Source organism: Jaculus jaculus, chromosome 15 (assembly GCF_020740685.1).
Source record: "Jaculus jaculus isolate mJacJac1 chromosome 15, mJacJac1.mat.Y.cur, whole genome shotgun sequence".
Lineage (NCBI taxonomy): Eukaryota > Metazoa > Chordata > Mammalia > Rodentia > Dipodidae > Jaculus > Jaculus jaculus.
The window spans coordinates 33064960-33091099 of NC_059116.1; the positions used below are offsets into that span (position 1 = coordinate 33064960).

At 46.7% G+C, this 26140-nt stretch overlaps 1 protein-coding gene and 1 pseudogene across 3 annotated transcripts in view; one reads left to right on the forward strand and one right to left on the reverse strand.

Annotated features, from left to right (window-relative positions):
* The window catches only part of Mier2 (MIER family member 2), a 36794-nt gene extending 16150 nt beyond the window's left edge, over window positions 1–20644 (reverse strand). For 2 of the 3 annotated variants that reach the window (XM_045135262.1, XM_045135261.1), the window contains exons 1-3: window positions 20596–20644; window positions 11954–12044; window positions 11114–11256 (exon numbers count right to left, since the gene is read on the reverse strand). In XM_045135262.1, coding sequence (XP_044991197.1) covers window positions 11114–11256; window positions 11954–12044; window positions 20596–20604 — 243 coding nt within the window. In that variant the 5' untranslated portion in view covers window positions 20605–20644. Of the gene's footprint in view, window positions 1–11113; window positions 11306–11953; window positions 12045–20595 lie in introns of those variants that run through there. The other variant, XM_045135264.1, reaches the window with a different exon arrangement.
* Window positions 20645–23973: 3329 nt separating this feature from the next.
* LOC123455207 lies at window positions 23974–24146 on the forward strand (annotated as a pseudogene).
* The last annotated feature ends 1994 nt before the right edge of the window (window positions 24147–26140 follow it).

The following is a 26140-nucleotide window of genomic DNA, read 5'->3' on the forward strand; positions in this document are numbered from 1 at the left end:
GATATACAAAGAACCCAAAAAATTAAAATAATAAGAAATCAAAAAAGCCAATTAAAAATGGGCTATGGAACTAAATAAAGAGTTCTCAAAAGAAATATGGATGGCATACAAGCATCTAAAAAAATGTTCTACATCCCTAGTCATCAGGGAAATGCAGATTAAAACTATGTTGATATTCCATCTCACTCCTGTCATGCTGGAGAGGATGTGGAAAAAGAGGAACCCTTCCACACTGTTGGTAGAAATGCAATCTGGTCCAGCAATTGTGGAAATCAGTGTGGAGGTTCTTAAGACAGCTAAAAATAGATCTACCATATGACCCAGCTATAGCACTCCTAGGCATATATCCTAAGGACTCATCTCATTACCTTAGAGATACTTGCTCAACCATGTTTACTGCCACTCAGTTCACAATAGCTGGAAATGGAAACAGCCTAGATGTCCCTCAACTGATTAGTAGGTAATGGATATGGAACATTGACACAATGGAGTTCTACTCAGCAGTAAAAAACGAAGTTATGATATTTGCAGGAAAATGGATGGATCTGGAAAGGATTATGCTAAGTGAGGTAACCCTGGCCCAGAAAGCCAAGTGTCACATGTTCTCTCTCATATGTCACATGTTCTCTCTCATATCTCAGATGACTAGACTTCTGTGTGAGTACAAACTCAGTAGCAAAGGCCAGTATGCTAGAAAAGAGGTATAAAGGGAAGACAAAGGAAGAGAGGGGAGTACTTAATAGGATGGTATTGTATATATGGAAGTTGAAGAATAGATTAATGTGGGTGAAAAGGCCCAAGTGAGGTCAGGGGAAAGGATTTTGAGTAAAGGAAAGGTGGAGGGAGGGCTAATCAAAATCTAAGAGAATATAAATAAATGTAAACCTACTTTTTTGGACAAAAAAACACTCAAGAGCCACAGATTGTTACTAGAATAATTTCAGTGTCAGGAATGGGATACCTTCCAGTGAGTTGTTGGCCAGGGAGGTCCCTGATGCCCCCAAAACATTACAGGCCACAACCCCAGGTTCTTTGCCAGTAGCTGGTGGACACAACCTTTCTTGTTCTTTTTTTTTTTTTTTTTTTGGTTCTTTTTTCTTTAACAAGCAACTACACAAATGCTGAGGGGCTAGCTTAGCTCACTCATAGTGCCTTCTTACTAAGTGGATGTCACAGAGGCCTGGAGGGAAAGGGATATATGTCCCAGTCCCCTCATAGGGTACAGAGGCACAGTGGAGAAGGCTCTACATGGCAGCCTGATCCCACATTCAAAATTCAGGTGGCTTTTAAACTGCTTGGTAAAAGTACATAATTTTGATTTGATGCTTTCTGATCAGAGTGCTTAATATATAAATATTTTCTCTTTTGTTCCTGGCTTTAAAGAATTATGATGTTAGGGCTAGAGAGATGGCTTAGCAGTTAAGGTGCTTGCCTGCGAAACCAAAGGTCCCATGTTCAATCTCTCTCCAGATCCCACGTAAGCCAGACACACAAAGGTGAGGCAAGCACAAGGTCACACATGTCTACTAGGTAGCACAAGCATCTGGAGTACAACTGCAGTGGCTGAGGCCCTGTCACACCAATTCTCGTCTAAATAAATAAATGGCCAGTCTGCTGGGCTTGCCTAAAAAAAGGGGGGTGGGGCCGGAGAGATAGCTTAGCAGTTAAACACTTGCCTATGAAGCCTAAGGACCCTGGTATGAGGCTCGATTCCCCAGGACCCAAGTAAGCTGGATGCACAAGGTGGTGCATGCATCTGGAGTTCGTCTGCAGTGGCTGGAGGCCCTGGCATGCCCATTCTTTCTCTCTCTGCCCTTCTCTCTCTGTGTCGCTCTCAAATAAATAAAAATGAACCAAAAAACGTATTTCATGGGCTGAAAAAATGGCTTAGAGGTTAAGGTGCTTGCCTGCGAAGCCTAAGGACCCACATAAGCCAGATATACTTGGTGGCACATACATCTGGAATTCATCTGCAGTGGCTAGAGGCCCTGGTGTGCTCAATTCTCCTCCTCATTCAATCTCTCTTCTCATAAATAAATAAAATATTTAAAATTTTTTTAAAGTATTTAAAGCTGGGCATGGTGGCGCATGCCTTTAATCTCAGCACTCAGGAGGTAGAGGTAGGAGGATTGCCGTAAGGTCGAGGCCACCCTGAGACTACATAGTTAATTCCAGGTCAACCTGAGCCAGAGTGAGACCCTACCTGGAAACCCCTGCCCAAAAAAAATAGTTAATGGAATTGTCAGGGAATGTCCCAAATCAATGGACTATATAAAATCTATAGGTATATACAGGTAAATATTATAAGACAAGTCTGATTGTCACTTTTACTATATTATATTTATAGAGAGATTCTGGTGAAATAAAAAGAAAATTCTAAGTTTTTCTGCTAAGGATATTTCCAATAATAGGATGGTTTAAGTCTTTGATACTAAATTATGGCAATGAGTTTACTTTTTAAAAATTTTTTTGATTTATTTTTATTTATTTGAGAGTGACAGACAGAGAAAGAGGCAGAGATAAAGAGAGAATGGGCGCGCCAGGGCTTCTTCCAGCCACTAAAGACGAATTCCAGATGCATGCACCCCCTTGTGCATCTGGCTAACGTGGGTCCTGGGGAATCGAGCCTCGAACCGGGGTCCTTAGGCTTCACAGGCAAGCACTTAACTGCTAAGCCATCTCTCCAGCCCCCAATGAGTTTACTTTTATCAAATAATAATGAGGCAAACCAATTAGATGTGATTTCCATTTATAGTCCTATAAGAAAGATGGTTAATAAAGTTTTGTAAGTTGAGCCGGGCGTAGTGGCACACAATTTTAATCCCAGCACTTGGGAGGCAAGGTAGGAAGGATTGCCATGAGTTCGAGGCTAACCTGAGACTACCAAGAGAATTCTAGGTCAGCATGGACAAGACCCTACCATGAAAAACCAAACAACAACAACAAAAAGTTTTGTAGGTTGTGATGAGATGAGATGGTTGAAGGAACTAGAAAAGAACTTTTTTGCTGTTGTTATTTTGTTTGTTTGTTTGTTTTTCAAGATAGGGTCTCGCTCTAGCTCAAACTGACCTGGAATTCACTCTGTATTCTCAGGGTGGCCTCAAACTCTAGGAAATCCTCCGACCTTTGCCTCCCAAATGCTGGGATTAAAAGCATGTACCACCACGCCCAGCTCTGGAAAGGAATTTTTCAATGTTGGACATAGATTGTTTATTAGAAAGACACTGTAAAACCAGGCATGGTGGCGCATGCCTTTAATTCCAGCACTCAGGAAGCAGAGGTAGAAGGATCACCATGAGTTTGAGGCTAATCTGAGACTACATAGTAAATTCCAGGTCAGCCTAGGCTAGAGCAAGACCCTATCTTAAAAAATTTTAAAAAAAAAGACGTAAGCAGTACTTACACCAGGAAGTTAAAGTATGTGTATAAAGGTGCACGTATGTTATATAGAAAGATTATAAGAGAAATCTAAAAATACCAATTTTTGCCTAAAATCAATCTCCTTTTATAAGAAACAAAAAGATAATTTTCAGGCTAAACAAAAATAAACACCATGCCTAAATTTAAGGGTATTTCAACTGTTTACAGGTTCTTAAAGTTGCTCTAAAATTTCTATATAGGAACACAGACTTAATCTAAATTCATCTTAAATTAGACCCAGGTAATATCCTGTCCTATATGTGTCACAAAGCCATAAGCACAGGTGTAATTCACATTCTCTGGAGGTCAAACCAAGTTAGACATAGTCAAGACCCTCTCACTTTGTGTATTACACATGGGTAAGATAAATTTCCTATGTAAAAACAAACAATACAATTTCAAAAGAGGACAAGGAATGCCAAGATGCTTAGCTCTCTGCTGTGTCATCTCCTCTTGTTCTTACTTATAGCTGGTAGATATATATATATATATATATATATATATATATATATATGTGTACGTATGTATGTATATGTGTGTGTATGTATGTATATGTATACACACACACACACACACACACACACACACACACACACACACAATTTAAATTCATGGCAAGCTGGACTCTGGAAAAAGGGTTAATGCCTTCATCTCAGGCCCCAAGTAAGTTTAAGCCATGTCTCCTCAAGACCTTCTTTAGAAACAAAATGGCCAATTATCACTGACAAGAGAAAAGGGAATGACAAACAGCATATAACTTTGGATTTCTTTATATTTCCTCTCTTCAATTACCTATAGTTACCTCTGTCAGATAAAATTTCTAACCAGAGCCAGGCGTGGTGGCATACACCTTTAATCCCAGCACTTGGGAGGCAGAGGTAGGAGGACTGCCATGAGTTCCAGGCCACCCTAAGATTACATAATGAATTTCAGATCAGCCTGGGCTAGAGTGAGACCTACCTCAAAAAATCAAAGCCAAAAAAATAAAAATTTTTTAAATGACCAGTAAAAAGGATTAAATGGGTAAACTGAGTCAAGGTATTTGAACCTTAAGTGAGATAACCATCAGGCTTGCCTAAAGTGTGCACCAGGTAAAAACAGATATTGCCTAAATTACTCAGATGATTAAGTGCTTTAAACACCTGTAACATAGGAGAAATCCAATCACAGGCAAAAACCCATCCTAAAACATTCAGAGACAAGGGTGGCCCTAAACCCCAAGCTTCCACAGACAGAAATGGAAAGGTCAAAGAATAACCACCACCACCAACCCCCCAGGAACACTCAGGGTATCAAGATGGGAATAAGAGCAGAAGCCCACACACTGGGGCCTACGTTGCTGTTGGTGTATCTCATATGCTATGAGGTAAGGTATACAGGCTGGAGGGGAAGTCAGGGGGACTAGAGCTGGACATACAAGATGAACACAAGTACCTTATCTCAAACCTTTCTTGTTCCAGGAGGCACACAGACTGCACTATGTGTCCCCTTTGACTGGGGAGAAAAATGGGAAATGTGGGTCAGGGCTCCTGTCAAGCACGAGATAGCAAACCCTAATTTCTTCTCAAACCTGGTTCCCCCCCCCAATAAAAGATGAAAGACAGGATAGGACACAGCCTATCCCTAGACTCTTTTATTCTTCACCCCCCCCCCACTCTTTTAGATGGCATAATTTGCTTCCAAGGTTACTATCCTCAAAAACATCAAAAACAGCCAGGCATGGTGGCGCGTGCCTTTAATCCCAGCACTCAGGAGGCAGAGATAGAAGGATTGCCATGAGTTTGAGGCCACCATGAGATGACACAGTGAATTCCAGGTCAGCCTGGGCTAGAGTGAGACCCTACCTCAAAAAAGCAAAACAAAACAAAAGAAAAAGAAAAAGAAACTTCAGAAACAGCCAGGCATGGTGGTGCGCACCTTTAATCCCAGCACTCAGGAGGCAGAGGTAGAAGGATTGCCATGAGTTTGAGGCCACCATGAGATGACACAGTGAATTCCAGGTCAGCCTGGGCTAGAGTGAGACCCTACCTCAAAAAAGCAAAACAAGCCGGGCGTGGTGGCGCACGCCTTTAATCCCAGCACTCGGGAGGCAGAGGTAGGAGGATCGCCATGAGTTCAAGGCCACCCTGAGACTACAGAGTTAATTCCAGGTCAGCCTGGACCAGAGTGAGACCCTACCTCGAAAAAAACAAAAAAAAAAAAAAAAAAAAAGAAAAAGAAACTTCAGAAACAGCCGGGCATGGTGGTGCGCACTTTAATCCCAGCACTTGGGAGGCAGAGGTAGAAGGATTGCCATGAGTTTGAGGCCACCCTGAGATGACACAGTGAATTCTAGGTCAGCCTAGCTAGAGTGAGATCCTACCTTGAAAAAAAAAAAAATTCATAAGCTAAAATGGTTCTTCAATTCAAAATTTAACAAAGACTTTAAAAATTAACAGGACTGAAGATACTGCTTAGCGGTTAAGCACTTGCCTATGAGCCTAAGAACCCTGGTTTGAGGCTCTATTCCCCAGTACCCACATAAACCAAATGCACAAGGTAGTGCATGCGCCTGGAATTCACTTGCAGTGGCTAGAGGCCCTGGTGCACCCATTCTTTCTACCTGCCTCTCTGTCATAAATAAAAAATAAAATAAAGGTGTGAGCCCTGATTAAAAAAGAAAAAAATCAGGGCTGCAGAGATGGCTTAGCAGTTAAGGTGCTTGCCAGCAAAGCCAAAGGACCCAGGTTCAATTTCCTAGTACCCACATAAAACTAGATGCACAAAGTGACACGTGTCTGGAGTTCATTTGCAGTGGCTAGGAGGCCCCAGTGTGCCCATTAACTCCCGCTCCCCCTCTCTATATATACACACATACATAAATGTATGTGTATTTATGTATCTGCCTCTGTCTTCCTCTCTCAAATAAATAAATAAAATATTTTTAAAAAACTAAATCTTATTGTTAAGGTTAAGTTTTAGCTACCTGCTTGGTCTTAGACACTGAGAGAGAAACACATAACCAAAACGAAGGGATGCCTCAAATATTATATGGATGGCCTATTAAGTTTACCAGAGATAAACAGAGAAACACAAGCTTTCCAACAGGGGAAACAGACAAAGCATTAGGTCATGTTAGCCCCTGCCTAGTATTTCTAGTTCTACAATAAAAAAACCACCATACATACCAGGATGGTTATTTTCAGATATGTGTGTGTGTGTGTGTGTGTGTGTGTGTGTGTGTGTGTCTGACCAAAAGTCACTTACTTAAGTCAAAAGGCTTCCTCATGTTAAAAACTTTTGCCAAAACATCATTATGCTCTTCCAGCCATCAGAATGGCTTGTTATTGAATGAGTTATGATGGCAAAAGTATACTGGGCAGCCCTAATGGCACCCAGTGGTTCTATGGCACCAACCTTTGGCCCTGGCTATCCCCAGATGGATTGGAAAGCACACTCTGGGATTTCCTTGGATACAAAACTGAGAAATAAAAAAAAAAACCTCACAGCACCCAGATAATTTTTTGTTTTGTTTTGTTTTAAAGCACCAATACACTAGGAATGTTTTTCAAGGTCATAGTCATTTAATCTGTTTTTATTCCATCTATTAGCTTTAAAAGATATATGACACATAGAAACTCACTAAATATACTCAAATGGCTTTTAACAACACAACTAAGGGAATCTCCCCTCTCAGTTTTGAGGTTCTAATGATGAGAAAGACAATTAGGGCTGGAGAGATGGCTTAGCAGTTAAGGCACATGCCTGCCAAGCCTAAGGACCCTGGTTCAATTCTCCAGGTCCCATGTAAGCCAGATGCACAGGGTGACGCATGCATCTGGAGTTCATTTGCAGTGGCTAGAGGCCCTGGTATGCCCATTCTCCCTCTCTCTCCCTCTCTCTATCTCTAATAAATACATAAAAATAAAAATAAGCCTTTTAAAAAAAGACAATTATACCAAAGTTACATGGCTTTGGACAATCGCACATATTTGCCATTATCAAGATTAAATGTTGTATATATATTCCTAATAATTCTGCTAATATCTCATCTGCTTTACAAGACGTACAGGAACAGATCCAGACCATGTCAGACAGTGCTGTGCCATTCAGTGAACAGTTTTTGGAGTGGATCTCAGTCAGCCCACACTCTGATGGTCCTGAGACAATCTAACTACATCGACCTGGTTTCCCTAGAATGCTCTCCAAGGCCTAGAAGTCTACAAGAGTAGAACCCCTAAAGGTGTCCAGTTTGCTATGTGCCCAGTTCCCCTTAACTCCTTGCTTTTATTCTTTCTCTGCAACATTTTCTTTCAGAATTGTCTTCCTGCAATTCACCAATACACTTGTGGTCCCTTAGACAGACCCTGGGCTATGGCCCCCAATATATTCAGGATTTTATTAAAGTTTGTAACCTAGATCTGTAGCCACCTAGCTGGAGGAGGTGTCACTAAGCTATATGGTATAGTGGTAGATTTGGAATTCCAGTCTAATGATACACAAAATGCCTAAGTTTTCTGTCTACTGTCCCTGAAGTGTGCTTGTTTGCGGTACTGGTGTTGGCTAGGGGCTTCTCTCTCTGCTTGGACCTGTAAAGGCAGGCCAGCTTCTTCTGCCATTATGGAACTTCTCCTGGATCTGTAAGCTTCAATAAATATCCCTTCCTCCATATCTGTGCCTGGTCTGGAAGTTCATCTCAGTGAACCTGAAGCTTTCTGCTAAAGATCCCCTCTGGCAGAGACTCTAGCTGCAATTACTCAGCTAAAGGTGGTTAAAGATGGACTTGTTATTGGCCTCTTTCCTCTAACAGCACTTAGAGGGTCTTCTTGAGAGAGAGGAAGTCAGGTACCTTTGTTAGGTAGTTTAGGGTGACTGGGCCCCAAAAGCAAAGGCAGGAATGTCTGCCCTCGAAATCTCCACTTTGCTAGAGATCAAAGGATGATTGGACTTCTTATTTCTGGCCTAAAGGAGTTCTCCATCAGAATTCCAAAGGCCTTCTTCAATAAAATGAAAAAAAAAAAAAAATCCTGGGCTGGAGAAAATGGCTTCGCAGTTAAGGCACTTGCCAACAAAGTCTAAGGACGCAGGTTCAATTCCCCAGAACCCAAGTAATCCAGATGCACATGATGGTGCATGCAGAGGTATTAGGATCACCATGAGTTCGAGACCACCCTAAGACTACATAGTTAATTCCAGGTCAGCCTAGGCCAGAGTGAAACCCTACCTCGAAAAACCAAAAACCAAAAACAAAAACGGCACTTGATAAAATCCAACACCTAGCCAGGCATGGTGGCGCATGCCTTTAATCCCAGCACTTGGGAGGCAGAGGTAGGAGGATCACCATGAATTCAAGGCCACTCTGAGACTGCACAGTGAATTCAGGTCAGCCTGGGCTAGAGTGAAATCCTTCCTCAGAAAAAAAATAAAAATAAAAATCCAACGCCTACTCCCAATGAAGGAAAACTCAGAAAATTAAGAAAACAGACAAGAAACACAACAGAGACCCACACAGGTTATAAGCAGATGGCCACAGCATGCCCACAGCACCAGAGCTAGAGCCCAAAAGCCCAGGTGAGTGATGGTCCTGCCACTGGGGCCATATAGCACAGAGAGTAATCATACCCCCCAGTGCTCTCTGCTTCCTGGAGAGGTCCTCATTCTCTCCAATCTTGACCCCCTGAGCCCCTAACTCGTGCTCTGACTCACCAAGGACTTCTGTCCACAAGAGAGCCACCAGCCCTCTTGGCCCTAGAGACCCTACCTCAAAAAACCAAAAAAAAAAAAAAAAGTGGACTGGGGAGATGGCTCAGTAGTGGTTAAAGTGCTTACTTGCAAAGCCAAAGGACCCAGATTCAATTCCCCCTGTATTCACCTAAGCCAGATACACAAGGTGGTACATGAGTCTAAAGTTTTTTGCAGTAGCTAGAGGCCTGGTATGCCCATTCTCTACCTGCCTCTCTGTCAAAGAAAATATTTTTTTTAACTTTATTTTTATTTACTTATTTGAGAGAGAGAGAGGCAGAGAGAAGGAGAGAGAATGGGTGTGCCATGGCCTCCGGCCACTACAAATGAACTCCAGACACATGTGCCCCCTTGTACATGTGGTTTACATGGGTCCTGGGGAATCAAACCAAGGTCCTTTGGCTTTGCAGGCAAATATCTTAACTGCTAAGCCATCTCTCCTGCCCTAAAATATTTTTTTAAATGTGTTATTTTGCCAGGCATGGCGGCACATGCCTTTAACACCAGCACTTGGGAGACAGACAAGCGCCTTTAACCACTGAACCATCTCCCCAGCCCCAAATATATTATTTTTTAAAATATTTTACTTGTTTGTGAACCATCTCCCAAGCCCCAAATATATTATTTTTTAAAATATTTTACTTGTTTGTAAGCAGAGAGAGAGAGGGAGAGACAGAGAGATAATGGGTGCACCAGGGCCTCTAGCCACTGCAAAAGAACTCCAGACACATGCGCCACCTTTTGCATCTGGCTTTACATGGGTACTGGGGAAATCGAACCTGGCATTAGGCTTTATAGGCAAGTGCCTTAACCACTTAAGCCATCTCTCCAGCCCCAAATATGTTATTTCTATTCATATGTACTTGGTTTCTATTTGTTTTGGAACGCTGGGAATAGAACCTGAGCTGCCTGCATGCCATGCAAGAACTTACCACTGAGCCATGCCCCATGAATTAGTACATGGACCCCTGTGTTTTGAATGGCTCAGCACTGACATTTCGTCCAGAACAAGGTTAAGAGATCACAGACACACACCAGACTCCTCCAGCACTTCCAAAACCTTAAGATAGAACTTCCTGAGGCCAGGGGACTCGGCGCTTTGTAAGAAGTACTGTGTCGGCCTGGAGGGATGGGTTAGCAGTTAAAGCGCTTGTCTACGAAGCCAAAGGACCCATGTTCAATCCCCCAGGACCCACATAAGCCAGATGCACAAAGTGAAGCATGCATCTGGAGTTCATTTGCAGCAGCTAGAGGTCCTGGCACATCCATTTTTTTCTCTGTCTCTCTCAAATAATTTTTTTAATTAAAAAAAAAAAAAACTGGGGGCTGGGGAGATGGCTTAGCAGTTAAGGTGCTTGTCTGCAAAGCCTAAGGACCCAGGAGTGATTCCCCAGGTCCCATGTTAGCCAAATACCTATCATGGTGCATGCATCTGGAATTCATTTGCAGTGGCTCTGATGCGCTCATTCTCTCTCTACCCCCTTTCATCCCTCTGTCTCAAATAAATAAATAAAAACAATTTTTAAAAAGACTCTAGTAATAAAAAAAAAAAAAAAACAACATTGGGCTGGAGAGATGGCTTAGCAGTTAAGGCACTTGCCTGCAAAGGTTCGATTCTCTAGGCCCCATATAAGCCAGATGCACAAGGGGGCGCATGAGTCTGGAGTTCATTTGCAGTGGCTAGAGGCTCTGGCTCACCCATGCTCATTCTCTCTCACCCTCTCTCTGTCTCAAACAAATAAATAAAATATATAATTTTTTAATTAAAAAAATAAACAAGGGGAGGAAGGGAATTACCTTGGGTATTGTCTACAATTATGAAAGTTGTCAAAAAATAAATAAATAAAATAAAAAATAAAAAAATAAAGAGCACTGGGTAAGGGCTGGTGGACCTAAGCCTGGAAACCAGCACTCTGCCAACCCTACGCAAGAGGAGAAAGCAGAAGTGGGCAGTAGCCTGAGTCACAAGTACCTGGGAGATAAAGTCCTTGTCCAGCTCCTCCTCCGGCTTGTTGGGGCACCGCACAGCCTCTGCACAGCCTTCCTGGAGGCTGTAATTCTGTGACAAGATCTCCGCAAGGTTGAACTGATGGTCCGCAGAGCCCATCGACACCACTGTGGAGGAGACTTAGTCAGCTGAGCACAGCAGAGACTGTCCCCACCACTGCACAGAGAAGGAGATGGTCAGAATAGGGGAAGCAATAGGGTCCCACTCTCCCCAGGGACAAAAGGCAGGCTGGTACAACCAGATCACCCAGTAGGGTCAGCCACCCACATGAGGACATCAGAGGACCCATGACTACGGGTGCTGACAGAGGAGTGCACACCCTGGGAGTGTGGGGCACAGGTTTCAGGGATCATTAGTTTCTTGAACAGAGGGCTGGGGATCTAGGGGGGTACAGGGATCTGGAGGAACACAGAAATGGGGAATCTTAGCCAGGCGTAGTGGTACATGCCTTTAATTCCAGCAGAGGTAGGAGGATGACTGACCGTTTAAGGCCACCCTGAGACTTAATAGTGAATTCCAGGTCAGCCTGGGCTAGAGTGAGGCCCTACCTCGGGAGGTGGGAAGGGGAAGAAATGGGTAATCTTGAGGCCATGGGGCAAATGGACAGCTCAGCCAGTCACCTCCCCCCAGCTCCAAGGACAAGGTGCACCCTGACCAGTGTGCATACCCCCAAAGGTACACGGAGCCTCCTGGACTCTGGGAGCTACCATATCATTCCCCACTCAGCCAGGCTGGGTGAGGATTCTCTCTCATAGCCACACATTCTGGAGGACCTGTGCAGTTGAACGGGGGCAAGGAAGGTACCTGCCGTGGTCTGTAAGCCAGGTTCCCGGGGACACAGGCTGTGTGTGAGGCAGGAGGCCACGCAAGGACTCTGCCTCCCCAGCGAAGAGGCCTACAAAAGAAGAGAGGCCATGTCAGCTCAGTTGTCCCAGAACCCACCACTGGCCCTCACAGCATGGCAGCTACACGTACTCAAGCCAGAACCCAGCATCTGGGTGGCCTCAAGGACCATGTCACCACTGCTTCCAATATCACAGGAGGTGGCACTGAGTATGGGGGGGCAGCACCACATGCCTCCCACAACCACCTGCTCAGGGTCTGAGATTGTGTGACACACACACAAAAAAAGCCTAGTCAGTCCCAATCCCACATAGCACAGAGGGACCGTGAGGGCATCAGTAACAAAACCAGATACAAAGCAACTCAGTGTAACTAACAAGACAGAAAAAGTCCAGAAAGGGCAAAGGCAAGAACAGGAAGTGGATTTGTGGGTTCCAGGGCTGGGGAGGGATCAGGGCTTATTTTGAGGTGATGGAATGTTCTGAAATAGAGGTAGCAGCTAAACAAGTCTAGATGCCCTGAAAATCAGCACCTGCAGAACATAAGTGGTACTACAGATCTGAGGTATGTGCCACAAGGCACACAAGGCACCGAGCCCAATGAAGGCATCAGAGAAGCCACAATCATTCACAGTTCATGGTCAAGCTGGTGCTTCCCAACACCTCAACCACACATACCATGTCTCACTTCCATCGACAGAGTGAATGCCTGGACCAGAGGCTCTCCCTGGTGTAAGAGAATGAAATGTCGGGAGCAGACGGCTGAGGGAGGAAGAGACCCACCTCCGGTACCTGGTGATGCACCTTGTCCACCTAACACCCTAACTCAAAACTACTTCAACTGGGCGTGGTGGCGCACGCCTTTGATCCCAGCACTCGGGAGGCAGAGGTAGGAGGATCGCTGTGAGTTCAAGGCCACTCCGAGACTCCATAGTGAATTCCAGGTCAGCCTGGACCAGAGTGAGACCCTACCTCGAAAAACCAAAAACCAAAAACACTACTTCAGCTAGCTCCTGAGCTCAGCACAGCTGCAGGGTGTGCTCTCAGCATTTAAACCCACTCTGTGCTATTGTCCAGCAGTGACACTGCCACAATGCAAAGAAACAATTCTATTTACAAAAAGGTTGAGATGTAAAAATGCACACACAGGCTGGAGAGATGGCTTAGTGGTTATGGTGCTTGCCTGCAAAGCTAAAGGATTGATTCCCCAGGATCCACAAAAGCCATATGTGCAAGGTGGTGCATGTGTATGGACTTCACTTGCAGCAGCTGGAGGCCCTAGCATGCCCATTCTTTCTCTCCCTAATAAATAAAAACAAAATATTTTTTTAGATGGGGGGGCTGGAAAGATGGCTCAGTACTTAAGGCACTTGCCTGCAAAGCATAAGGACCTAGGTTCGACTCACCAGAACCCACATAAAGTCAGATGCACAAGTTGGCACATAAGTCCGAAGTTCATTTGCAGTGGCTGGAGGCGCCCTAGCATACCCATTCTCTATCTTTTTCTACCTCTCTCTGCTTGCAAATTATTATTATTTTTTTAAAAAGCACCTTTATGTTATTTGCAGGGAAATGGATGAACCTAGAAAAGATTATATTTAGGGAGGTAACCCAGGCCCAGAAAGCCAAGCACCGCATGTTCTCCCTCATATATGGATCCCAGCTACAAATATTTGGACTTGTATATGAATTGGGATAAACTCAGTAGCAGGGGCCAGTGAGCTAGAAAGGAGCTATAAGGAAGGGAGGAGAGGGGAGGATTTAAAAGGATGATATTGTATATATGTAAGTAGAACAGATTAATAGTGTAGGAAGGCCTAAGTGAGGTCAGGAGAAGAGACTTGAGTAAAGGAAAGATGGGAGGGTTAATCAAAATCTAACAGGGTATGACTTATTCATACCCTGTTAGATTTTTTTAGAACCTTTTTTTTTTTCTTTTTTTGAAATTGGAACACCCAGAAGCCACAGATTGTTACTAGAAATGTTTTTCAGTATCAGGGATGGGATACCTTCCAGTGAGTTGTTGGTCAGGGAGGTCCCTGATGCCCCCAAAACATTACAGGCCATTGCTGAGGCTCTTGGTTTCCCACTGGGAATAGATGGTAAGACTCTACTGCTGAAGATTCCACATGACTGGGCGGGCAATAAGGTCACTAAGAAATCTTCCTGGAGGTAAGCTGAAAACCTCCTCTCTGTAGACCAGCAGAAAGCTGGAAAAAGCTACGCTGCATGCAACTTCATGGGAGAGAGAGAAGTCAGTGGAGATAAACAGTGGCACTGCAAGCCTTAAGTTGGGCCAGCTAGGCCAAATGAGCCAATGGGTACAATAGTGGCATGTCTGTTACAGAGGAAACCAACCACCCTCTAATTGCACTAGAGGCCCACTGCGCAAGAGGGGATACATGCCTGATACAGAAAACCTATGACAGGGAAGTTATAAGCCCTAGGGGTGTAACACCTGCTGGTGTCTGGCTAAATACATATGTTATGCTCACCATACTGTCCTGGAAGCACTTTCCTAACATTTATACCCATATATTAACACTACTCTCATTTTTGGCTAAAGAAGCTTCTCTTTGCAGATGGCAGTGACCTCTGAGATGACTAAAAAGGCACCACAGTGCTGAAAAGTGAGAGAGGGGTACTCAGCCAAGAAACATCTCTATCATACCTTCCAAGGCTCCAGGTCCATTGTGGAAGAAGTGGCAGAAAGAATCTAAGAGCCAAAGGAAGGGTGGGACTCCTTACAATGCACTCTTTCAGACACAAAATGGCCTGAATATCCATGACCTCACAGTGTCTGACACTACCTACAACAGACCATCATAATAGGAGAAAAAGATGATGATATCAAAATAAAATAGAGACTAAGCCGGGCGTGGTGGCACACGCCTTTAATCCCAGCACTTGGGAGGCAGAGGTAGGAGGATTTCTGTGAGTTCAAGGCCACCCTGAGACTACATAGTGAATTCCAGGTCAGCCTGGGCTAGAGTGAGACCCTATCTCAAAAAAAAAAAAAAAAAAAATAGAGACTGATTGAGAGGGTGAGGGGATATGATGGAGAGTGGAGTTGTAAAGGTGAAAGTGGGGAGGAGGGAATTATCATGGTCTATTGCCTACAATTATGGAAGTTGTCAATAATAAAAAAAGAAAAAAGGACCTCACACCTGTCAGAGAAAAGAACCTCACATCCCACAAGTAAATGCCACTTTGCTGAGAATAGTGGAACACACCTTTAAATCTAGCACTCAGGAGACTGAGGCAAGGGGATTACTATGAGTTCAAGACCAGCCTGGGCTATAGAGTGCATTCAAGGTAAGCCCGGGCTAGAGTAAGACCCAATTCCAAAATAAATAAGTGAATATCACTTTGTGGGTAAGACAGGGTCTTGCATAGCCCAGGCTTGCCTTGAACTTGCAGAGAATGGCCTTAAACTCCTGACCCTCCTACCTCTACCTCTTGAGTGTTGGGACAGCAGGTGTGCACCAACCACAGCCAGTTCTAAACATCAGTTTTTGGTCAGAATGGCTGCACTCCAGAAGATAGAACTGAACATGTGGCAGCAAGAACAGGGACTAATCAGAGCCCCATACCACAAAACAGGAACACAGCACAGTGCTTGGAAAACAGCTGATGGTCCCTCCAAAGTAACACACAGCATAGCCACAAGCCCCAGCATTTCCACTCCAAGATATGAAAGCCTGCCTGCCACAGTGCCCACACAGGATCATTCATCATCAAAACTGGTGAGCAGATTAACACACAGAAGAAAATCACACAGCCATGAGAAGTAGTGAGGTTTTTACACACCAGTGTGACAGGACCCTGGGAACATGCACTCAGAGAGAACCAGCCACAACAGGACTCCATGGATGGAAAATGTCTAGAACAGGTGAATCCACAGACAGGAAGTAGACTGGTGGGGGTCAAGGCTCTGGAGGAGACGGGTGACTGTTCATGAGACCAGGGCTTCCTTTCGGGTAATATAATGTTCTGAAATTGTCTTGATAGTTACGCAACTCTGGAAACAGAAAAAGTATGATTTGCACATATAAAACAAGTATACTGGCATGGGGAACAAACTGTAAATCAGTATAGCTGTCACCAAAAACAGTAAATTAGATTGCTAAACAAAAAGAGCTTAAAACTCAGAATAGTGTACTTACTGGGCCTTCATGAAAGCCTGGGACAATATGCATTTCTTAGAGAAACAAGCAAAGCTCAGAGATCAGGTCACTTACCTACACATACAGTAAACAAATGTGCAATGTAACTACAAACTCCAGCTCAAGCCTCATGACCAAAAAGCCTGCCAGCCAAGCTCCTCTAAGAGGGTGCTGATGGATGACAGGGCACACTGGTGTGCAGCAGCAAGGAGGTCCTCCAAGGCAGCATCCTCTGGGAAGAAGTGCTAGAAGCCTCCACAGTTCTCAACCAAGAATGGCACAGTCCAAGTAGCTTCCAAGAATGTACACCAAATAAATAAATAGTGTACACCATGTGTGGTGGTTTGATTCAGGTGTCCCCCATAATTTTGTGTTCTGAATGCTAGGTTCCCAGCTGGGGTCAATTTGGGAATTGGAGCCTCCTGGAGGCAGTGTTTTGTTGGGGGTGGGCTTATGGGCATTATAAGCAAGCTTCCCTATTAATATCTCTCTCACTTTTGGTTACAGAAGCTTCTCTGTTCAGATAATGGTGACCACTGGGGAAACTCAAAACTCACCAGTCCTGAGAAGTAACAGTGGAGTGTTCACCACTAAGTGAAACATCTCTACCATACCCTCAAAAGGCTCAGGGACCATTACAAAAGAGGTGGGAGAAAGACTGTAAGAGCCAAAGGAAGGAAGAAGCGCTTCCAATGTAATCTTCCAGACTCATGTAGCCTTGATATTCTTGACCTCACAGTGGCTGACACTACCTACACAAACCTGCATGATGGGGGGAGGGGGGAAGACATCAAAATAGGAGACTAGTTGGAAAGAAGGGATTCGGAAAGGGGGATTCAGGAGGGGGAAAGAGAAGACAGTGAGAGAGAATTATGACCTTGATATATCGTCTGTTATGGAGGTTGTCAACAAAAACTTTAAATTTTTTTGTTGTTGTTGTTGCTGACAACCTTAACTGCTAAGCCATCCCTCCAGCCCAACAAAAGTTTTTGTTTTTTTAAGTGCTGGAGGGATGGCTTAATGGTTAAGGCACTTGCTGGCAAAGTCAAAGGACCCAGGTTTGATTCCCCAGTACCCACATAAAGCCAGACACACAAGGTGGCACATGTATCTGGAGTTCATTTGCAGTGGCTGGAAGACCTGGTGCACCCATTCAATCTCTCTATCTGCCCTACTCTCTCTCTCAAATGAATAAATAAAAATACTGAAAATGAAAGTTTAGGGCTGGAAAGATGGCTCAGCAGTTAAAGGCACTTGTTTGCAAGGCCTGATGGCCTGGGTTCTATTTCCCAGTACTCACATAAAGCCAGATATACAAATTAGCACCTGCATCTGAAATTCGTTTACAGTGGCAGGAGGCCCTGGTGCACCCACTTAATCTATCTGTCCCTCCCCCTCTCTATCCATGTGTGTTTCTCAAATAAATAAATAAAAGTTTTGTTTTTTTTTTTTTTAAAAAAAAAAGCTGGGCATAGAGGTACATGCCTTTAATCCCAGAACCACTGGGGAGGCAGAGGTAAGAGGATCACTGTGTGTTCAAGACTAGCCTAGGACTAGAGTGAGTTCTAGGTCAGCTTGGGCTAGAGTGAGACCCTACCTCAAAAAAAAAAAAAAAGAAAGAAAGAAAGAAAGAAAAAGAATGTACATCACTGGGCAGAGGGCAGAGAACAGACGGAAGGCCAGGAAGGGACGTCCAGCTGGGACGCCTGTGAGGCATCTCACATCTTGTGCCCTGGAGTAGCAAAGCAAGGTGGCCTCACTTCCTTCCTGGAACATCAGCTGCCACCTGCCCCAAAGGCCATGTGAGAGTACCCTCCATCCCTGACACCAACACCAGACCTCTCTAGAACCTCTGGGTGGTAGGTACAGGGCTCTCTAAGCACCATTTCCCACCTCTACCAGGGACCTAGCTGTTCTTGTACACAGGAGCCCTAAATAAGAGACACCAAATGAGGCCATAGTCTAGATGAGAGGTTAGCAACAGCCCCCCAAATCACGGAGAAAACCAGTGGCCAGGTCAGTGGTCTCAAGTCCCTGGCAGGGTCTGATGTGCCACCTAAGAAGGGACTCCAGCAAAGAGGTGCCAATATCCACAGATGATCAGGGGAGAAGGAGGCATAGCCCACAGGGAAGCCCCAGAGCACCCTGCTCCTTCCTAACAGTCCATCTCCAAGTGGCCCAAGGTCCCCAAAACTGACCAAGACATAAGCCAACAGATATAGACCATTATGAGGATAGGTTCCTAGGCCCTAGCTCCTGGTACTTAGAACACAGGAAGGGCAGCAAAGTCCCTGGATTCAGTGGAGGTGCAGGAGGAAAGGGAGACTAGACACTGGTACTGAGGTACCAACATAGAGGCACCATTCCAGAGACCCCACCCCAAAGACAGAGCGAGAGACATGGGAGTCCTAGAGGGATCATGCAGCCCCAACCTGACTCCTGCTTCTCCCCGTGTGAGACATGGGCAACCTAGGCTCTGAGCAGAGTCTGGGGACATCACACAAATTTTCACCCAGCATCTTCCCAAAAGTCACCATACTGTGATGAAGCCCAAACCACACAGAGGCCACAGGCCAGTGTCCCAAGCCACAGCAGGCAGGGGATGAGCCTCAGCATTAACTCCACAAACCAAACCCACCCTGCTGAGGGGCTGAGAACCGCCCAGCAGAGCCCACCAACCCCCAAACCGGAAGGAGCCCAGAGCAAGCAAGCTCTGGGTGACAGCTACAAGAGGCAAGCTGGACCAGCTGAGGGATCTGGTGGCTCAGCCTCCTGCCTCCACTGGGGCCACCACTCTGATACAACCTAAGACACCATCCCACCTTTCTCCACTCACCACGAGGGGCTGGACAGTGCAGGGCAGAGAGGAGAAACCACATCCAGAAATGAAGAAAAAGAGGTAAGAGTGGGCAGCCAGGCTCAAGTATGGCCTGAGGTCACCACTTGAAGGAGCCAGAGATGGGACATGTATGGGACGGGTATGAACCCCACCAGGAAACAGAAACCCCGGGGCCAGAGTCTCATGTGGACCATGCCACAGGGTAGGAATGTGCAGAGTATCTAAGGGCAAGAAAAGCCATAAGGAGTGGGGCGTGGTGGCACACACCTTTAACCCAGTACTGGGGATGCTGAGGTAGAAGGATCGCTGTGAGTTCGAGGCCAGCCTGAGACTACATAGTGAATTTCAGGTCAGCCTGAGCAAGACCAAACCCTATGGGGGGGGTGGGGGGAAGCCACAAGGGCTCCCACCACAGCAGCTCCCAGGTTAGAAGCTACAACGGTGAAGTGTTTCGTCCTCCACTGGCCACAGCACCGAGAATCCGCAGGCCCTCTTTAGGAAGGCAGATAAGAAAACTGAGGCTGGGCCCTTCTGAGCGCTAAGTCCTTTGGCCAAAGGACCCTCGGTGTCTGCAGTCTGCCAGTCCCTTCGGGGTTCAGCGCCTCTGCCATCCAACTCCAGGGATGCATCCCGGGAGATCCCAAACACCCACTGGCCCACCATGTCCTGATGGCTTCTGCCCGCGTCCTTTGATGCCAGCTGCTGTCCCATAAGGCCTCAGTTTCCCCTAAAGGAGAATTAGGGTCGGAGGGACGGCTTAGAGGTTAAAGTGTTTGCCCGCAAAACCAAAGGACCCAGGTTCGATTACCCAGGACACACGTAGGCCAAATACACAAGGTGGCGCTTGGATCTGGACCCTTGACACTTCCACGACGGCCCCCCCCCACACACACACCCATGTTGAGGCGGGCGATTTCCAGTCCCGCCTGGGCGCGCTGCTGCGCCGCTCCGGGTGGGTGTCTTCATCTCTCTGAGCCTCGGAGGTTAGCTTCTGGGGACCGAGGCGCCCCCCGTAGCCTTACACAAGCCCTGGATGGGACAAGGAGGGGGGCGGGGTCCCATCCCGAAACCGAGCGCGCTCCACCAACCAAACTTCCCGCCGGGCCCCGCCGTGGAGCCCCGCACGGTCTTCATCTTCGTTCCGGGGAGTGCAGACCCTCAACTCGAGGGAAAAAAAAAAAAAAAAGCCCGACTCCGCCGCGTAGCCGCGCAAGGTCTCCCCGCACACCGCACGGTCCCGGCCCCCTTCGACTCCCCTCGGCCCCTCCAAGGCTCTTCTAAGCACCCACGCCTTCGAATCTCCAGGGACCACTTCGGCTCCCCTCGGCCCCCTTCGGCTCCCCTCGGCTCGGCTCGCGGCCGCCCCGCCCCTCCCCCCGCCGGCCCGCGCGTGCGCACCGCAGCCGCGATGTGGCAGCCGCGGGGGATCGGGGGCGGCCGCCGACGCAGCTAGCGCCCCTCAAGCCGGAGAGGGCAGGCGGGCGCCGAGGCCCGGGCTCCGGCATGCCCAGGCGGAACTTCGCCTCAAGGTCCAAACAGGCCGCCCCGCTGGCGGCGGCGCGCAGCGGGAGGGGCCCGCTCCCCCGGCCGCTCACTCACCTCCGCCATGGCCGTGTGTGCGCGGGAGGCGGTGGCCGCGCGGGATCCCCGGATGCGGCGCCGCACGATCATTGGCGGCGGCGGCGCTGGGGGGGAGGGGAGGGGGCGTGGCGGAGGCGCCGAGGGAGGCGGGGCCTGCGCGGGATGGTGGGTCGCGCGCGGCTGGCGCGCAGGGGATGGCATCCCTGGACCCTGGCTGGCCGGACCGCCCTCGACCCACGTGCGGGTAAGTGGGGCGGCCCGAGAGGCCTGTCGCAGGAGTCCGCGTGGAAGGCCGCGGGTCTCCCCGCCACGCCGGGTCCCCAAGCCTTCTGTTGCAGTACCCAAAAGTGGTTTGGGACACCACCTGTGCCACAGCGGGTGCAAACAGACCCTGGAAAGGGAGCTGGACTCTGGCGTGGGGGAGCTCTGCCCACAACACCCCAAAGCCTGCTCCCAACGACACACCTCCTCCCGCAAGGCTCCGCCTCCAGAATTGTCACCAGCTGGGGACCGAGCCAAAACATGAGTTTATGGGGACATCTGATTCAAAGCCATCCGTCAAGTTTTTTTTTTTAATTGCACCGTTCTTGGTTCCGGCCCAACACAGGCTGGCTCCCTGTGTTCTTCAGATTAGAAATAACCGCGCAGCTCCTTCAGCTCTTAGAGGATTAGCCTGTCCTGTCACAGGTGTGCCAATCCACCGGGCAGTGGGGTCTCTGTTACGGTCCAGCCTCAGCTCCCCAGATGTGGCTGTCATAGCCAAAGAAGGTTCTCTTTTATATCTACCACAGGGTACCCCTGGATGTCTCCCCTTCATTCTCTCAAGGCATCACAGTGAACCAGTTCAGTTTTTAAGTCTGCTATTTCTGGTGTAGGGTGTATTTTTATGTTGTTTTTGAGGTAGGATCTTCCTCTACGGTAGGCTGACCTTGAGCTCACAGCCATCCTCCTCCCTCAGCCTTCTAAGTGCTGGGATTAAAGGCGTGTACCACCCCACATGGCAGGTGTTTTCATTCAGGTATCAGGAACAAAACCCAGGGTTAAAGTTCAATTCCCCAGAACCCAAGTAAGCCAGATGTGCCACATCTTAAAAAGGCCACATGTGTCTCACTTGCAGTGGCTAGAGGCCCTGGCACGCCCATTCCCTCTCTTTCCCTCTCTTCCCCCCCCCCCTCTCTCTCTCTCTCTCTCTCTGTTAAATAAGTTAAAACATTTTTAAAAGATTATAATAGGGTTGGTGTTGCAGTCCATTCGCATTGCTGGCAGAAATCACCCAACTAAGAACAGTTCGTGGGGAAAGAAAAGATTTATTTTGGCTTATAGGCTCGAGGGGAAGCTCCAGGATGGCAGGGGGAAAGGATGGCATGAGCAGAGGGTGGACATCATCCCCTGGCCAACATAAGGTGGACAGTAGCAACAGGAAAGTGTGCCAAACACTGGCAAGGGGACACTGACTATAACACCCATAGGCCCACCCTCAACAATACACTCCCACCAGGAGACGTTAATTCCCAAATCTCCATCAGCTGGGAACCTAGCATTCAGGACACCTAAGTTTATGGGGGACACCTGAATCAAACCACTACATTCTGCCCCTGTTCCCCAGAAACTGATATCCATACATAATGTAAAATGCAATGCATTCAACTAACTTTAAAAGTCCCCATAGTTTTTATCAATTCCAATGATATTCATACACCCTCATAGTCCAAGATCTTTAACTGAGCTATAATACCAAAAAATAACCTCAAAGAAACCATAATGGCACAGAAAAATATTCACACTGCAAAAGATGGCATGGGCATAGCAAAGAAATACTCAAGCAACACATGATTTGAACAAAGCAAATGCCAAACTCTGTAGCTCCAAGTCCAACTCTAGCCACTGACAAATCTCCAAGTCTGATAATTCTAACCAGCAACAAGTCTCTGGAGTTCCAATTCTACCCCTCCAGCTAGCCATCTCGTGGCCCCGGCATCTCCACTGGGTCTCCACTGCAATCCACAGTTCATCCTCATGGCCCCATGGGGTCTCCATGCAGGCAACCAGCAAACCCGCTTCACACTGCCCATGGCCATTTCCAAAACACAAGACTTGTGTTGTAAACTCAATGACCCTCTCTTTCCTGCGTTTCTTATACTCCACAATACCAGGTAGGGTGACAAGTTGTTAATCCAGTTGGAATAAAGCAACTTTGAAGAACAGGACACTCCTTGAGCACTCAGGCCCCTTCAAAAGAGTCTACATTCTTCCTGTTGCCCCAGTGCAGGTCAGCTAGCCCAGTCTCAAAGGTTGTAATCTCTCAATTGCAGCTGAATGGGCAGCAGTTCACCCAAAGATTTCGTTTTTTTCTGTTCCATATCCCTCTGCTCGCAGCAGTCCATTTCTACATACTGCACCCCTGCACAACTTCTCAGGACACAGGCATAACAGCAAGCTTCTCACACAAACTGCTAGCCCAGTCCAAGCAAAGCTGTTTCTCACCCTCATAAGCCAAACCTCACAGTCCATAGTTATTACTACATTCAGGTCTTTCAACTCTGACCAGAATAGTCCATCAAGCTGTACTTACAGCACTGCAAGGCGTCTCTTAGGCCAAGGTTTCAAATCCTTCCACATTCCTCTTGAAAATCATCTCCAAAAGGCCAAAGCCACACAGTCAGGTGTCTAGCAGCAATCCCACTACTCTGTACCACTTTACTGTTGCAGTCAGGCTCGCATTGCTGGTAGAAATCACCCAACCAAGAGCAGCTTGGGGGGAAAAGAGGTTTATTTTGGCTTACAGGTTTGAGGGGAAGCTCCATGATGGCAGGGAAAACAGCATGAGCAGAGGGTGGACATCATCCCCTGGCCAACATAAGGTGGACCATAGCAACAGGAGAGTGTGCCTGGCAAGGGGACACTGGCTATAACACCCATAAGCCCGCTCCCAACAATACCCTCCCTCCAGGAGGCGTTAATTCCCAAATCTCCATCAGCTGGGAACCTACCATTCAGAACGCCTAAGTTTATGGGGAAAACCTGAATCAAGCCACCACAGCTGGAGAAATGGCTTAATGGTTAATGTGCTTGCCTGCAAAGCCTAAAGACCCATGTTCAACTCTCCAGATCCCAGGTAAGACAAACGCACAAAGGTGAGGCAAGAGCAAGGTCACACATGCCCAGTAGGTGGCCCATGCATTTGGAGTTTGATTGCAGTGGCTGAGGCCTTTGTGTACCAATTCTGTCTCTTTCTTGGACTCTAAAATAAATAAATAAATTTATAATTAAAAAGCCTGCTTCTGCTTACCACAGGCTATACTGACTGTATAGAAAGAGGCAAAGCCTGGTGTAGTGGCACATGCCTTTAATCCCAGCACTCGGGAGGCAGAGGTAGGAGGATCACTGTGAGTTCGAGGCCACCCTGAGACTATGCAGTTAAATCCCGGTCAGCCTGAGACAGAGTAAGACCCTACCACGAAAAAGAAAAAAAAAAAAAAGAAAGAGGAGGCAAAGTAAACCTACCCCCATGTACACCTCAGCCTAGGCCACCACTATGTCTGGTCTGCATTATGAATGAGGAGATATAGAATTGGGAGATTAAAAAAAAAAAACATGGTGGCGCACACTTAAATCCCAGCACTTGGAGGCAGAGAAAGAAGGATTGCTGAGGGTTCTAGGCCACCTTGAGATTACAGAGTGAATTCCAAGTCAGCCTGAGCTTGAATGAGACCCTACCTGAAGAAAAAAAAACCAAAAAAAAAAAAAACAAGGTTGCCAATTGCTGTACCACTTGACCACTACAACCTTCACTGTGGATTCTAGGCTGTCACTCTACCACTGGCCACAGTGTGTAACCTTGTGCATCTGGCTTACATGGGTCCTGGAGAATCAAACCTGGGATCTCTTGGTTCTGCTGGCAAGCGCCTTAACCACTAAGCCATTTCTCCAGCCGTCTTTCACTTTGTAGACAAGGTCTAAGTAGCCCAGGCTGGCCTTGACCTTGTAATCCTCCTGTCTCAGTCTCTTGAGTACTAGGATTATAAGTGTATGCCATCAGGCCTGGCTTCTTCCTTTCTTTACTGTTTTTGTTTTTTTCCAGTTAGGGTCTTGCTCTAGCCCAAGATGACCTGGAGTCAGTATGTAGTCTCAGGCAGATCTCAAACCCACAGTGAAGGAGGATAGGAGAAAGCTAGATTTTTTTTTTTTAAAGGCAGTTTTAGTTAGAGACTGAGGCCCAGAGGGAATCAAGAAATACCAACCACCCCACATGCTACCTCACCCTGACACAACAGCAGAAATGGATCTCATGTCTAATTGAGACTGATCTACCTGGCCCCCTGCAGCCCGGTCTAGCACGCTACCTAGACAGACAGCCCTGGATGGACTGGCCCAGGGATCTGCCCTTAAATTCACCAGTCAGGTCTTCCCTTTGCCTATAAAGGCTCCTATCTTCCTCTCAACTCAGCTCTCCTTTTCTAGCTCTGCTTGGTCTGTCTAACTCCATTAATTAGGGTCACAGGGACACGCTTGAGTCTGGCTTCTGCATGAAACTGTTTCTTGGTCTGGGAGAACTTTCCTGCTTGCTTCTGCTTTATAGTTTGGGTAACTTCTCTCTGATTACAAGCATGATTTTCCTCGGGTTTCTGAATCTACCATGTGTGTATTTTTCATACACTCTGGATCTGCCACATGGGTGCTCTCACCGACTCTAGGCTTGCTACCTGTGTGATTTATTTAAACTCAGAATATCCATGAGTATAATTCTCTTCTCTACTCATTTCTCCTCTGAATCTCTTAGTCTCCACTTCCATATCTGCCTCTCATTTTTTTTCCCTCGAATCTTACCATTTCCTCTCTTGAATTCTCTAAAATACACATGGCAGATGCCATGCAGATTCTTCCCAAGTCTCCCTACACAAACTCCTGAATTTTACTTTCCACCTGCCAGCAGCTTCACTCTCATCTCTCTTTAAAGCCTCAGTTTCAGGCTGGCGACATGGCTTAAGGGTTAAGGCGCTTGCCTGTGAAGCCTAAGAACTCATGTTTGAATCTCCAGGTCCCACATGAGCCAGGCACACAGTGATGCAAGCCTGCACACAAGGGGCGCACACATGCACACAAGGGGCGCACACATCTGGAATTCATTTGCAACAGCTGAAGGCCCTGGCGTGCCCATTCTCTCTCTCTCTCTCTCTCTCTCCTCTCTCTTTTTCTCTCTTTCTCACTCAAATTTTAAAAAATGCCTCAGTTTCTCTTATGTCCACATACTCTCAGCTTTATCCTAATTTCTCTTTAAAAGCCTCAATTTTAAAAGCTGGGCATGGTGGCACACGCCTTTAATCCCAGCACTCGGGAGGCAGTGGTAGGAGGATCACCATGAGTTCAAGATCACCCTGAGACTCTATAGTGAATTCCAGGTCAGCCTGGACCAGATTGAGACCCTACCTCGGAGGAAAAAAAAAAAGCCTGTTTTTTTTTTTTCTCTCTCCCTCTATGTATCTCCCTCTCTCTCTCTCTCTCTCTCTCTCTCTCTCTCTCTCTCTCTCTCTCTCTCTCATAAAGAAATAAAATATTTCAGGGC